Source organism: Lathamus discolor, chromosome 1, assembly GCF_037157495.1.
Source record: "Lathamus discolor isolate bLatDis1 chromosome 1, bLatDis1.hap1, whole genome shotgun sequence".
Lineage (NCBI taxonomy): Eukaryota > Metazoa > Chordata > Aves > Psittaciformes > Psittacidae > Lathamus > Lathamus discolor.
This window is the reverse complement of record NC_088884.1, coordinates 8,489,140-8,504,423: the sequence shown is the minus strand read 5'-3', so window position 1 is coordinate 8,504,423 and position 15,284 is coordinate 8,489,140. Positions and strand designations below refer to the sequence as shown.

Genomic DNA, 15,284 nt, shown 5'->3' with positions numbered 1-15,284 from the left:
AATGTGTGTGGGAGAGACTTGCTTCCTCTTGAATTCAGTCTCTCCTCACTCCACAGGCTCCTGAGCAGACCAGCCTTAGGTTATCATGTGCCCTAAAATGATCAGACATTTATTATTTTCAAGTGATTCTGATAAAGAATTAATAATGGTCAAAAAAAGGGACGTGCACATTCATTGGCCAAAATACAATCCGTAAGTGTTGCTCTCGCCACTTTGGAGTCATCTTTTGAGTATTTGGAGGAATGAGAACTTCAGAGGATAAACAGGAATTGCCACAGATTGCATGGTCCCATGGTGGAAAGGCTCTGTGTGTGGTTCAGAGATTTGTAGCAATTTCTGTCCCATCTTTAGGAGGAGAGAGGAAAAAGAATGCTTTTCCAAATACTGCAGACTTGGAGAAGCTTAGTAACTGAGTTAGTCTTTCCTCCAGAGACCTCTAAGTCTGTGGTATAAAGCACAGTTATTGTTTATGCAGACACAGATGTAAGGAGAGAGAGAAGGCAAATCACTCAAGGAAGACAGGGGAAATTTAGATTAGAAGATAATAGTTCATAAAGTCAGAAAATTAGGCTTTCTTAAAAATACTCTAAAAACCAAAGGCTAAAGCAAATTAGCTCTACAATAGTAATATACTAGAACACTTTATGGTTTCCATCCCTACATGGTATTAGTGCTTCTGGCAAAAATCACCCTGCCGATCTGCCTTGATGAAGATACCATGAACCACAAAAATGGGTCACAATCATCAATTCTGACTTCTCAGAAATTCTACTTAAGCTACAGTTCCAGTCAACAGGCATGAGGCTCTTTCCATGCCTCTCCCATTTACTTCATAAAAGCAAATTAATACTCCGAATTTGACTTCCTACAATGAGAATTGTGCATGAGGGAAGCAGCTGACAACCACCATGACAAAGAAGAGAAGGAAGTATAAATGTAGTGCGATTCAACACAAGCAGCAAATCCACAAAGAATTGAAACAGTAAACAAAGTAGAACCCAATGTTCAATTCACTGTTTTATTACACTGGGAGAAGTTGGTGTTATAAACACACTCTCCCACATCTGGGTACCTGAAGCACCAGTGAAGTTGCGTAACCTTCACCCACACAAAAGTGCCACAGAAACAAATCACTCAGTGAGCTCCTATCATTTAACAATCCCAAATGCCTACACTTGCTTCTGAACATGATGTTCAAGCAGACGGTGAATATGCCCTGAAAACTTAAGCACAGGGGAGTAAAAGCAAGGAGGCAGAAAGATGATAAAAAAGCTGATGAAGCAAAGCAAAAAACTCAGTAACCTTGCAAGTCTGTGAAGCCTCCGAAACAACGGGCTCTTTGCTTTGATCCCATGTTCTGCCAATAAATCAAAAAAGCCCAAGAACCCATTGCAGATTTAGTGAGTGTTTCAGGGCCTATGGAAAAGTCAAATCAACTTGTGATGTTCTGCTCTTGTATAATGATAAAAGCACTGCTACCCTACACGGCTCTCAACACAGCAGAAAATGGAAGTGCCTGCAGTCTCTGAGCAGCTCCTTATCCAGACAACACAAAAGCCAGAAGAACACTTGTGCCAAAGATAATTAATATGATCATATTGCATTACCGTCACTGTAGTGATATTGGGCAAATGTTATGTTGCATGAGGCTTTACAATAATTGGGCAGTAATCGGTGAAAACATTAAGTCCCTATTTTACTACTGCTTCATCACTAGCTATAAAATAACATCTTAATAAAGAGCATAAAACTAAAAAGAACTGAGATTAACAAGGCGTGTTATGGCAGTTTAGAAGTAAAAGTCATTTTAACAATGCAAAACAGAACAATACTGTTTAAAAGAATGAGCAGAGAAGATTTACTATTCCCTATTAAAAAAATCCCAGCTATTTCAACAGCCTGGCCTAGTTACCATAGCGTGTGTGTCAAACTGGCAAGCAAACCACAGAGCCTCAATGCTTACCAGAAAAGCACCATATCCTGGATTGACTATAGCACTGTTGGCCCCTAATTAGACAACCTTGCATGGACAATGCTAACCACTAAAAGGAAGGAAGAAGAGAGAGAGGGAAACACCAGAAAATGTTCTGGCCAATATTCAGACATGAATTCTGACGGTACAAGTAGGTATATTTATGGCAGAGCTCAAGAATGATCAGACAAGCCATTAGAGGATGAAAGTGGCTCCCTCTGCATTGTTTTTATCAGGCTTTGAATACATCACCTCATTTTTAGAAGGGTTCTGGTATCATGTGCAGTTATCGTATAATTATTACAGGACTGTGATTGCATCATTAGCAGAAGTTTAATTATATCATTGACATTAGTGATGCCATAACATCAAGCTCAATAATAGTTCATAACAAAACCAACAATTAGCACAATTTTTCCTCCCTTTTACACCAACCAAAAGTGTTCAGCTTGGAGAAGCCTAATAGTCCATACAGAAGTGAGCTAGGGCTGAACCTGAAAGGATCGCTGGCTGGTAATTTAGTAATATGGTAATTAAAGTCTTTTCATGATGTAATTACACATCAACTACAAAAGGACAGCTGCTATACAACACTGTCAGGGTACGTGGCATGAAATGATTAGATTTGAGAAGCTTTGGTGGTTAAACTGAATACCACAGGCATCAGTCTGAGGTATATCTGGCACCGCATAGCACATTATTATTCAAGTCTCATACTTGGTGTTTCCTTAGTCTCATTATGATAGTAACAGTTTGTTACACATACCTTGGTCCTACGACAGCAGAAGCTGTTCAAAACCCACCTTTAAAAGCTGTCTTGAAGTTGCTTGGAATTAAAAGACCTAACCTTCTTCCAGGGAGAAGCAGCACACAAGAAGTTTGCAGGAACCCAGAATGTTTATTTCCTATCCCTGCAGCGTAAAGCATTCTCTCACAGACTCCTGTCTGTGGGAAACGTAACTTGATTTATTTGTAGCCTTTTTTCCAGTGGGGGAGTAGAGAGGGGAGAAGAAGAATGAGGACAGAAAACAGGCACAAATGAGTAGGTGAACTCAAAGAAACTAAAGCTTGACTGAGGAACTGAGGGTTTCGGCATCTATTTCTAACAGCAACAAGCAGAAGCCCCTGGTTGGGTGAAAAAACAAACCCACTCTTCTTCTCAAGAGCAGACTGTTTTTAAAGTAGTTTCCTTATTGTATTTCTCACCGCCCTCATCTGTATCTATACAAACTATGAAGTTGACCACATGAGGCATGACACAGCAAAAAGGAACAGATTTTTCCAACTAACACGAATAAAACTTCTTGGCTACATGACTGGGCTCTTAAAAATACAGGAATGCACTGTGCACCCTGGCAGTAGGCAGACAACCTCAGAGCTGCTTCTCTAGCCCTAAAATGTCCTTTTAGTGAAGAGGAGCAACTTAGATGTTTTACAGTAGATGTTTTATTTTCTCCCCCTGACACAAGGGAAGTGGGGATTTCATGGAAGAGACCCAGATCAACTGATCATCTATGCTTTAAAGCTTTTATTTTCTTGAGCTAGGATAATCTAGAAGTGGGCTTATTTGAAAGATTTTGGGAATCCAGAGGATTCTCCTCAGCATGAAGAAGGTTTCTGTGCGGTCCATTTGGGAAGTGCAAAACCAAACGATTTGGATCTGGAGGGACTCCAGATCCAAACACTCCTACAAGATTCTACTCATTCCTACAAGATGTGAAAAGAGGGTAGAAAAATTTGAGTCCTGGTTCAAACAAGACCCAGCCTTGTCAATCGCTCCCACTCTAATTTCTGCTCTCTTTTTCTGAAGAGATGTTTGGGATGGGCTTAATGAACATTCAAGGTCTCTTGAAGACTTAAATGTCTTTGACTACATTGGGCATTGGTGCCAATTCAGGATCACTATCAGCAAGAGTTTCTTCCCGTTGAGTATCAGAGACTGCATGGAGCAGAGGCTGCTCTTGGGGAACTGAAAGCAGCCTGTCCCTGGATGAGGGAACTGAGTGCACCCTCAGCAAGTTTGCTGATGACACAAAACTGGGAGGAGTGGCTGACACACCAGAAGGCTGTGCTGCCATTCAGCGAGACCTGGACAGGCTGGAGAGTTGGGCGGGGAGAAACTTGATGAAATTTAACAAGGGCAAGTGTAGAGTCTTGCATCTGGGGAAGAACAACCCCATGGACCAGTACAGGTTGGGGGTTGACCTGCTGGAAAGTAGCGAAGGGGAAAGGGACCTGGGGGTCCTGGTGGATAGGAGGATGACCATGAGCCAGCAATGTGCTCTTGCGGCCAAGAAGGCAAACGGCATCTTGGGGTGCATTAGAAAGGGAGTGGTTAGTAGGTCAAGAGAGGTTCTCCTCCCCCTCTACTCAGCCTTGGTGAGGCCGCATCTGGAATATTGCGTCCAGTTCTGGGCCCCTCTGTTCAAGAAGGACAGGGAATTGCTTGAAGGAGTCCAGCGCAGAGCCACAAAGATGATTAGGGAAGTGGAACATCTCCCTTATGAGGAGAGGCTGAGGGAGCTGGGTCTCTTTAGCTTGCAAAAGAGGAGACTGAGGGGTGACCTCATCAATGTTTACAAGTATGTAAAGGGTAGGTGTCAGGATGATGGAGCTAGGCTTTTTTCAGTGATATCCAGTGATAGGACAAGGGGCAATGGGTGTAAACTGGAGCATAAGAAGTTCCACGTTAACATCAGGAAGACCTTCTTTACTGTAAGAGTGACAGAGCACTGGAACAGGTTGCCCAGGGGGGTTGTGGAGTCTCCTACACTGGAGATATTCAAGGCCCGCCTGGACAAGTTCCTGTGTGATGTACTGTAGGTTACCCTGCTCTTGTGGGGGGGTTGGACTAGATGATCTTTTGAGGTCCCTTCCAACCCTTGGGATTCTGTGATTTCAACTACTCTGAAGTAGGTCCTGCATGGCCAGTTTCACACTGAACACTTTTAAGAGACAGTAAAGCAATTCAGCCAACACAATGCAAGAGACTCAACTGTACTTCAAGTGCAATATCACAAAAAAACATGATTATTTCTAATTTAATGGCAAGAGAGATAGAATGTAGTGCAGCTAGTGGTTTTGATGACTGGATAGGTGGTCTGCTCAAACATGTTTGCAGCTACCCTCTGTGAGGACTCACTTGACATTTTATGTGAAAAGGAGGTTCAAATATGTTACCTGTCAAGAAGAATTCAGTCAGCAATAAGCAATATACAAAGCAAATTCAGCACCTTAAGAACAGCTATTCACCAACATGAAAAGAATAGGAACTTTATGCACAAACGATGTATCTGACTTCCTACACAGTTTAAAGCAGCAAGAAGCAATAAAAATGCTGGGTTTAAACTACAACACTCTTTGTTCAAGTGCCGCCCCTGTAAGTATACATACTACAAACATGAACTATATATGTACAAACCTTAAACTCAAATGCATAACCATAGCAGTTTTCACCTGAAGATAATCTGGTTCGATACCTTTGCAGACTGTTCTTACTCAGCTGTTAACTAACAGAATACAACAGCAGTCCTTATCATGTGGGGCACTACCCTCCCTAGCCTGTCTATGCAGAGCACTGCCAAAAGAGATGCAGGAAGGTCTGAAGTCTTGCAAGAATAGCCTCACTATCCCTCTCTGATGGTGGTATTGATAGAGAGTGACAGAGGGGGAAAGAATGCAAATGGGAGATTTCCAGTATGCTCCTAGCTTTAGAAAACCCTGAAGATGCAGAAAGCTCTCACCACAAGTCTTTGGGTTTCCAGCTTCAAAATATAACAAAGCAGTAACTGAACAACAGCATTCAGTTGTGGGAAACTGACAAGCACACAAGCCAGAACAGGCCAAAGTAAAAACCCTAACCTGTGATAATGTCTTCCTCCTCTCCTCCCTCACTGAAAGAGTAGCAGCCATTTGCTTACAGATGACTACCATCAATTATAAAAAAATCTAAGAACAAGGTGGCCTATCAAGACTAAGGCTATTGACAGGAACCACATGTCTTCCGACTGAACCAGTCCAGCTCTACCAACTGTTCCAGATGTGGTCATCTTGTTGGTTTTCAACACACAATTCTACTACATACCCAACATCTCTTCTGTTTCAACATCTCTTCTGTTTCAACATCTCTTTAGTCTTCCCACTTCCCTGCAACAATCAAGTCATTCAAATACTGCAACAGGGCCACAAGTGTGGTCAAAATCCCTGACTGCAACCACCATTCAACAAGATACTAGAATTTCATCACTGCATTAATCTCTGTGAGAACCATTAAGTGTCCAGACAAGAAACAGAATCCTCTTGTGATACTGTTTGCAACTAAGGAACTTGGTAACACCAGATCTGGGGAATATAAGGTGATGGAATAGTTTGGGAGACACCACACTTACTCACCTGCTATCACCAGCGTTTGCCACATAAAGCTTCCCCAATAAATACACCACCACAAGGGCTGTGCAGCCGCCAGAAATATTATACACGGTCCTCTCTCGCTCTATTTGCAAATCCTATGGGAAAAAAGAACAGCATTTATAAGGACAGCATTGATATTAATGTTTTAGGAAATGAAGATCCCCCTAAAAAAAGAAAAACAGAGTCTGTCTTAAACTACACGTCCCACTGGTTTTCTTTACTGTTGCAGCTTTGGCCAAATGGTCGGGGAGAAGAACAGAAAGTCAAGGAGTACCCATTACTTGTGATACAAAGCTGTTTAAGAAAATTAGGACAGGAGATTGTAAAACATCAGGCACCAAGGAACAAATGGCAACTCCAAGGGATGCAAGGGAATTTGCTACAGAAAAAGCACAATGAAGGCAAAGATAAATGTACCTTAACAACAAGTACCTGGTGGTATAACTGGAGAGTGATTTGCATAAACAGCAACTAATTAATGAGACCTGGCTATGACATGAATAACTACCTACTCTCTAAAAGCAGTGCTAAGACTGCAGAGTATATACCTTTACACACTCGTGCCACAAGGGTACCCTTCAGAAACAAAGGGAATTGGTGGATGCTAAACTTGTTAAGGGAGTGGGAGGGGGGGAAGGTCAGGAGAGCAGTATTTACTGAAAAATCCTAGGCACTCACAACCTCTCCAGGATGAACCACAGTATTTAACCGTATGTCTCGTCTCATTGCTTTTGTGAGGTCCTGAAAAGACTTCTTTATGCATGTCACAGGCCCAAATTTAAGGAGGTACATACCTACTCAGATAGCTCTTCCTGTCTTTAGTTTCCAACTGAGTATAAGAAATATTATATATAAAAAAGTCCTCCTGCTTAACAGAAGTGGAAAACACAAGTCACATCTGTCATCAACAATCAGTCAAGTCCAGGAGTGAAAAAAATACATTAATACTACAGATATATATATAAAATCCTAGGAAAGCTTGGCGAACACAAAGGACACGTAAATGAGCTGCTTTCCAGTACTGCATACATTTTAAACAAAAACTGAAGTGTATGCCAGTGAATTAATTATGCTGTCTCTTAGTTTAGTTTGGGGTAATAACAAAACATGTTACAAATTACCTTCCTCTCCTGTGTCCAGAATCAAATCCAATTTCAAACCAGACTGAAATTTGTAATATTTGTAATACCAGATACAAACAAGGAGCATCGTTTAATATTACTATTGCAAAGTACTGGCAGATCTCTTCCAGCTAAACCCTGTTTATTTGTATGTGGTTTTTATTATGAATGTATTTGTTTGCCTCCGTGTGTGTATGCAGTATGTGTGCGAGCTATACTTCAGCCATTTTCATATTCGCACTGAGCAACAAACAGCTCAAATTGTCCATGCCTTGGGGTATGGGATTTAGAGCTTTATTTCAGAGCTAAATTTATCTGAGGAAAAGCACCACAACAAATGCAAACCATGACAGCTGCAATTTGATTGAAAATCCGCAGAGTCGGAGGAGGGCAGGGACCACGCTTTGTTTCCTACAGATTTCAGGGGAGGGAGGTGACCTGGGGCAGCAGCGGGTATCCTCGGCTCGCTGTCCTGAGCAGGCTGGACAGAGGTGTCTCTCACAATAACGTAACTCCTCGGTGGCTGGGACTGATCCCATCTGTGCCATGAATACAGGACTGAGGAGGACGGTGTGGCAGGGACAGCAAGAAATGCTCAGCGCTGCCCAACAAGGCCATCCTCTGCTGCACAGGAGAACTGCACTCTGCTGCAGAGAGACTCGGGGTTTTACTGGTGGCTCTTAACCCAGGCTCTCATTCACTTCCAGTTCTACCTTTTTTTCCCCCCTCTTTTTTTTTTGAGGGAGAGGTGGGGACAGCGAGGATCAGGAGGAGAACTCCTCCAAGCTAAAAATCAAACCTCGCAGTACCTTTGGTCACAGACATGGGCCTGCTATAAATGCCTCTTTATCTAATCTCGCCATAGAGAAGCTGATTTTCCTCCCCATGGTTTCTATATATTTTTAAATTAAGCTGAAAAGAGCAGTTCAAAGGAAGCAGACATTTCTAACCATCAAAATAAGTTAAAACTTACAAATGCTACAGTGGATTTTCCAGGCACTGCCAGGAATTTTAAACAACCTTCCTCTCCACAGGTCAGAGCATCCTCTGAGACCTTCAAACAACGCACAATTCCTCACCTGGTTTCAGATCTGTCACATGTACAACTTTGCAAGTGCTGGAATGCCTAAATTAAAATGTATTTCTTTCAAAAAGCAGAATTCAGAAGCATCAATTATAGGAGAGGAGATGGATAATCCATAGGGCCTCATTCTCAGTTTCTTTGACTTGAACTGCGTACAGGATTTTTCTTGAATCATTGCTGTTTGTGGGATCTTCCATCTAGTTGCTGTTCAGAACTTGAATTTACTACCATGGCTTGCCAGGGTATATTCACTGCCACTTTTAATTTGATATTACAGACTTGGACATTCCCTTTCTTGGGAGGAGGGGAAGAAGGGAAGGCTTTCTGACAGCTCAACAAAATTTCAGGAGAAAAATAAACCAAAATAACAGAAAGCCCCCCAACACCACTAACTCATCCTGATGTAGAGACATTGGCTTTTAAGGAAATACTTTATAACAGTGCTGCTAGGAAAGCAGTGCAGCACAAAGAGGGGCAGAAACCCCAGAACACTTCTGAAGTCTTTATGAGTGCAAAGGGGCTCATTTTAGACAAAGCCAGAGTGCATTTAAAGCTTTCCTCATTTTTCACCTGGAGAAAGAATCCGGAGCTAACTTCTTTGTTTGTCTTCCCCCTTTCCCTTTTTCTTCCTCTTGTTTTGCAGCATGCAGCTCATCCTGACATAGCAGTCTGTGGGCAGGGGAAGAGCTGAGCAATGCTGGGCAGAACCAACGCACCTTTCACCCAAAGGGCAGGATGTACCACTCAGACAGGAAAGGAAAAGGGGAAGGAAAAAAAAGGCTATCATTTGACACCAAGGAAGCGGATAATATAGTCTGTGCTCTGCCCCCCTTTTGAGTATGCCTCCTATAGTGGCAGGTAGGAGCAGGGGGCTCACAGGGGTTGCCTCACATATGGTGCCCCTGGTCCCCCTTCCCTGGGTGAGGGAGCTTAGGAAGGATGGGGCACAGCCTGCAGAGGACACCACAAGTGCCATGTGGTCCGTGTCCAAAGCTGGCATTGCTTTCTCCATGGATTACAGAAGCAGTCTGAGGAGGCGGTGCCAGGGATGGGACAGACCATCCCTGCCGTCTGGACCGCTTCGGTCTCCCCGCTGCCTGCCTCGCTAAGGCTTGTATCTGGGTTCAGAGTGAAAGCCCGGGGTAATCACGCCACCTCCTCTGAAGGAGACGAAGGTTACGCCAGGAAGCCATTACCATCTGCTCTGTTGGAGGATCCCAGCCCTTCGATGGCGGCCTGCTCGTGCCACCTCGTGGAGGCCCGGCGGAGGGGCTCCGAGCTGCGGAGCGCGGGGCGGGCCCGCAGCTGCCAGGCTCCTACGGGACCCCAACTTCTCCTTCCCCCGTCTCGACCCACGGGCGTTGGACCCTTGAAGGACGCTGGGACGCTGGCCACCGGCAGCCTCAGCAGGGCAGGCTCCCGGGTGCTGGTGGCCGGGGCACAGCTGAGGCAGGCGCTGCAGGGGTGAGGGGAGGCAGCCCGAAAGCAAGCGTGGCGGCACGGAAAGGGAATGCCAGGTACAGATGGTGCCGAGTTTGAGGAATTTAGAACCTTGAAAAGTGAACTGGGCACATTCAACTTGCAGCATCATCATTCAGCAAGTTAGCATACTGCAAGGACAACGAAAATAACTCTTTTTCATCTGTATGCGCCTCCAGAGTACGATCCTTTCCTCCAGGATCTCCATCTTGCTATGACAGAAAGCAGCTTTACTCCCTACACACACAGCATCAGGTATCTGCCTAAAAAAAGACATATACTTTTAAATCCTATTTCAGAAGGCATAAACATAAAATTAACTCCTTAATCTGCTTTACCTCTGCCTAAAAGGCACCAAACTTCCTGTAACAGTTTCAACCCTCCTCACTTCTACTGGTTCTTTAATCAGAGGCAGCTTTTCAAAAGGAAAACCGTAAAACATATGTTCCTTTCCCAAGTTCCTGTCCAAGTTAAAGCTGTGCCTGTATACATTCCATCTGACTCTAACTCAATAAAGAAGAAAATCATGGTGCAACATGTATGAATGTACACCTTCCAATAAATCATACAGATTAGTTCTGTGCCATTTTTACCCATCCAAGGTTAAACTGGGTTCTGTGTGGAAGAGGTGCTCTCGCCCCTTAATCTTTCTTTAAAATACATACTACATCAGGCACACGCATACAAGGCTAAATACAGGGAAGGGATTCTTATAGTTTACTGCTTCTATCCAGTACAGAACAGCACTTGGAAACATCCCCCCTGGCTCCCTAGAACTGAATGTATAAATGCACATGTTAAAACTCAAGAGAGTAAAATTAAAGGATTTGGCTTGTGATACCTTCAGAACTTGAGCTTATTTATTTCCTTTGAACTGGAATAACTGTGACCACTGATGGTTACTGACACTGAGCATTTTTCAGTTTTTAAACGGGACAGTAAGTTATCTGAGAACACAACACAAACTTCCTAATCCCAGTTCCGACACGATCAGGGAACACCTAAAGAACTTGAAGAGGTGATCCTGCCCCTCTACTCTGCTCTCGTGAGACCTCACCTGTAGTATTGTGTGCAGTTCTGGTGTCCTCAAAATAAGAAGGACATGGAACTGCTGGAACAAGTCCAGAGGAGGGCCACGAGGATGATCAGGGGACTGGAGCACCTCCCGTATGAAGACAGGCTGAGGAAGTTGGGGCTGTTCAGCCTGGAGAAGAGAAGGCTGCGTGGGGACTTCATAGCAGCCTTCCAGTACCTGAAGGGGGCCTATAGGGATGCTGGGGAGGGACTCTTCGCCAGGGACTGTAGTGACAGGACAAGGGGTAACGGGTTAAAACTTAAACAGGGGAAGTTTAGATTGGATATAAGGAGGAAATTCTTTCCTGTTAGGGTGGTGAGGCACTGGAATCTGTTGCCCAGGGTGGGTGTGAGTGCTCCATCCCTGGCAGTGTTCAAGGCCAGGTTGGATGAAGCCTTGGGTGAGATGGTTTAGTGTGAGATGTCCCTGCCCATGGCAGGGGGGTTGGAACTGATCTTGAGGTCCTTTCCAACCCTAACTATTCTGTGATTCTATGATTCAAAAAAGGGGACAGCTTCAGTGTTACATTTCTAAGTTCGGCAGTGACTTGGTCTGTGTCAGCAGTGTTTCCACAGTGTTTCGCTGCATGTAGAGCTGTCAGACAAACACTGTCTAAAGAAAACCCCACCCAATGATGGAAAATTAATTTTAAAATGCCTTTTGAAAGGGATGAATTGTATTGTATTTGAGATTTGAAGCAGAACCAGGGAGAACTTAACTAGAACTCAAAAGGCAGTTGAGGAAAAAAGTAATGGCATGCTAAATGGTCCCAAGAAAAGGGGACAAAACCATCCTTAGATAAACCTGTCAGGTTGGACTGCTTAGAAAAGAAAAATAAACCTGTATTTTACCCTGCTCTTGCAGGGGGGTTGGACTAGATGATCTTTTTAGGTCCCTTCCAACCCTTGGGATTCTGTGATTCTGTGATTTACTTAGCATTTTCACCAGATTCAAAGGGCTCCTTTGCAGTGATAGGTGTGATCAGGAAACCAGCAAGAAGTCTGCGTATGTGTCCAGGAAACAAGAGCTTTCACCAAGTGCCAGGTCAAATGATACACTCTGATGGCACAAACCCCTCATACGTTACACACAGCTCAAATGCATGGACCTAACTCAACAACATCCATTTACCAAAATCTTCACCCGAGGACGACACCCAAAGGAGTATGAGGAAGCTAGAGGTAGGAGGAAGATCAATCAATGCAAACATAGATTGAGACTCAGGACTGTTGATCTTATGAACTGCTCCCTTACACAACCAAAGAAAATACTCTTTTGTCTAAACCAATTGTCAGCACAAGACATACCCAAGAGCTTAAAGTAGTATAACTATATATTCCTTTTCCTAATCTGATCATTTCTTTATAAGGCTTCCTTTTAATGTAAAACTTAATGCTGAAGAAAATTCAAATGAAAAAAGAGGCTTATAAAAAGTGGAAGCAAGGACAGGTGGCCTGGGAAGAGTACAGGGATGTTGTCCAGGAAGCTAGCGACCAGGTTAGGAAGGCTAAGGCCCAGTTAGAATTAAACATAGCCAGGGATGTTAAGGATAACAGGAAGGGATTCTACAGGTACGTAGCAAACAAAAAACAGACTAGGGACAACAAAGGCCCCCTGAGGAAGCTCTTGGGAGAACTGGCTACACAGGATTTGGAGAAGGCTGAGGTTCTGAATGACTTCTTTGCCTCGGTCTTCACTGGCAAAAGCTCTGACTGCACCACCCAGTTCTTAGAAGGTAGATGCAGGGGCTGTGAGAATGAAGACCTTGGGCCCACTGTGGGAGAGGATCTGGTTCGAGACCATCTTAAAAATCTGAACGTGCACAAGTCCACGGGACCTGATGGAATCCATCCGCGGGTCCTGAAGGAGCTGGCGAATGAAGTTGCTAAGCCACTGGCCATCATATTTGAAAAATCATGGCAGTCAGGTGAAGTTCCCGACGACTGGAAAAAGGGAAATATAACCCCCATTTTCAAGAAGGGGAAAATGGAAGACCCGGGGAATTACAGACCAGTCAGTCTCACCTCTGTGCCTGGCAAAATCTTGGAGCACATTCTCCTGGAAGGCATGCTAAGGCACATGAAAAACAACAAGGTGCTTGGTGACAGCCAGCATGGCTTCACTAATGGGAAATCCTGCCTGACCAATTTGGTGGCCTTCTATGATGGGGCTACAGAACTGATGGACAAGGGTAAAGCAGTTGATGTCATCTACCTGGACTTGTGCAAAGCGTTTGACACTGTCCCACACAACATCCTTGTCTCTAAATTGGAGAGATATCAATTTGATGGATGGACCACTCGGTGGATAAAGAACTGGCTGGATGGCCGCACACAAAGAGTTGTGGTCAATGGCTCAGTGTCTGGCTGGAGACCAGTAACGACTGGTGTCCCTCAGGTGTTGGGACCGGTCTTGTTCAACATCTTCATTGCTGACAGGGACAGTGGGATTGAGTGCGCTCTCAGCAAGTTTGCTGATGACACCAAGCTGTGTGGTCCGGTTGATACGCTGGAGGGAAGGGATGCCATCCAGAGGGACCTTGACACGCTTGTGAGGTGGGCTGATGCCAACCTTATGAAGTTCAACCATGACAAGTGCAAGGTCCTACACCTGGGTTGGAGCAATCCCAGGCACAGCTACAGACTGGGCAAAGAAGAGATTCAGAGCGGCCCTGCAGAGAAGGACTTGGGGGGTGCTGGTCAATGAGAAAATGAACATGAGCCGGCTTCAGTGTGCACTCGCAGCCCAGAAAGCCAGCTGTATCCTGGGCTGCATCAAAAGGAGCGTGACCAGCAGGTCGAAGGAGGTGATCCTGCCCCTCTACTCTGCTCTTGTGAGACCTCACCTGGAGTATTGTGTGCAGTTCTGGTGTCTTCAACATAAGAAGGACATGGAACTGCTGGAACAAGTCCAGAGGAGGGCCACGAGGATGATCAGGGGACTGGAGCACCTCCTGTATGAAGACAGGCTGAGAAAATGGGGCTGTTCAGCCTGGAGAAGAGAAGGCTGCGTGGGGACTTCAGAGCAGCCTTCCAGTACCTGAAGGGGGCCTATAGGGATGCTGGGGAGGGACTCTTCATCAGGGACTGTAGTGATAGGACACGGGGTAACGGGTTAAAACTGAAACAGGGGAAGTTTAGATTGGATATAAGGAGGAAATTCTTTCCTGTTAGGGTGGTGAGGCACTGAAATGGGTTGCCCAGGGAGGTTGTGAGTGCTCCATCCCTGGCGGTGTTCAAGGCCAGGTTGGATGAAGCCTTGTGTGGGATAGTTTAGTGGGAGGTGTCCCTGCCTGTGGCAGGGGGGTTGGAACTAGATGATCTTGAGGTCCTTTCCAACCCTAACTATTCTATGATTCTATGACTTTAGTTCAGAAAAAAGTAGAACAGGTTACTATGACCTGTACATGGAATACCCAGACACTGTAACTGTAGTGAATTACCCAGGGCTTCTGCATTTGTCATAGTCTATCTATAAAAGCCCACTCAAGCAGCCCACTCAAGCACTCACACGTGGACATGAGCTGAGATGATCTGTGCAAACACCTAGCGATGTAAAGTCAAAATAAAGCAGGGCAATAACAAGCCCTGCTCAGGAAGTTAGAGACGGGTAACGCACACACTGCTCTTAAGAAAGGCACAGCACTTGAAAAGGCCCTTCTTTAGCTCTTTTACAGTTGCTTTCCAGTCCCATTCCTCATCTCTCCTGCAGCCGTAAACCTGTTTCAAAAGGGGAGAGAGAGTCACATCACATATTCAGAGCCTGGCTTTCTTCTGGCCTGAAAACCACTGCAACTGAATCATGAAATTGGTGTCCCCTTCTTAAGTGTGCTCTGAGATTGTCAGTGTCCATCAACAAAGAAGGGAGCAAGCTAGTTCTCCCTTTCTAAAAACAGTATACTAAACTGACTGGATCCTCCTCTTTGTTTTCAGCTAGGAGAAACTGCTCACCAGCTGCAGTGCGTAAACCTGCTCATGTGCTCCACACTCTGGTTCCTGCTTCTGGACCTACCCACCTGAAAGCCCAAACCCAGTTGGTGGGTCTGTTTGCCTGCACTTCCCTGGGGAGAACGGACAAGCAGCAAGATAACTTCTATTCAGAATACAAAGTGAAGCACTACCTCATTGTAACAACTGTAGTCTC

The 15,284-nt window shown here is 44.7% G+C and overlaps 1 protein-coding gene across 5 annotated transcripts in view; it reads right to left on the bottom strand.

Moving 5' to 3' along the window:
* PPM1H (protein phosphatase, Mg2+/Mn2+ dependent 1H) overlaps positions 1 to 15,284 on the bottom strand; it is a 166,726-nt gene that overhangs the window by 72,290 nt on the left and 79,152 nt on the right. For all 5 annotated transcript variants that reach the window (XR_010613675.1, XM_065684378.1, XM_065684449.1 and 2 more), the window contains exon 4: positions 6,365 to 6,477. Coding sequence is in view for 4 of the 5 variants with exons in the window: in XM_065684378.1 (XP_065540450.1) it covers positions 6,365 to 6,477 (113 nt within the window). In the remaining variant the exon portion in view is untranslated. The remainder of the gene's footprint in view (positions 1 to 6,364; positions 6,478 to 15,284) is intronic.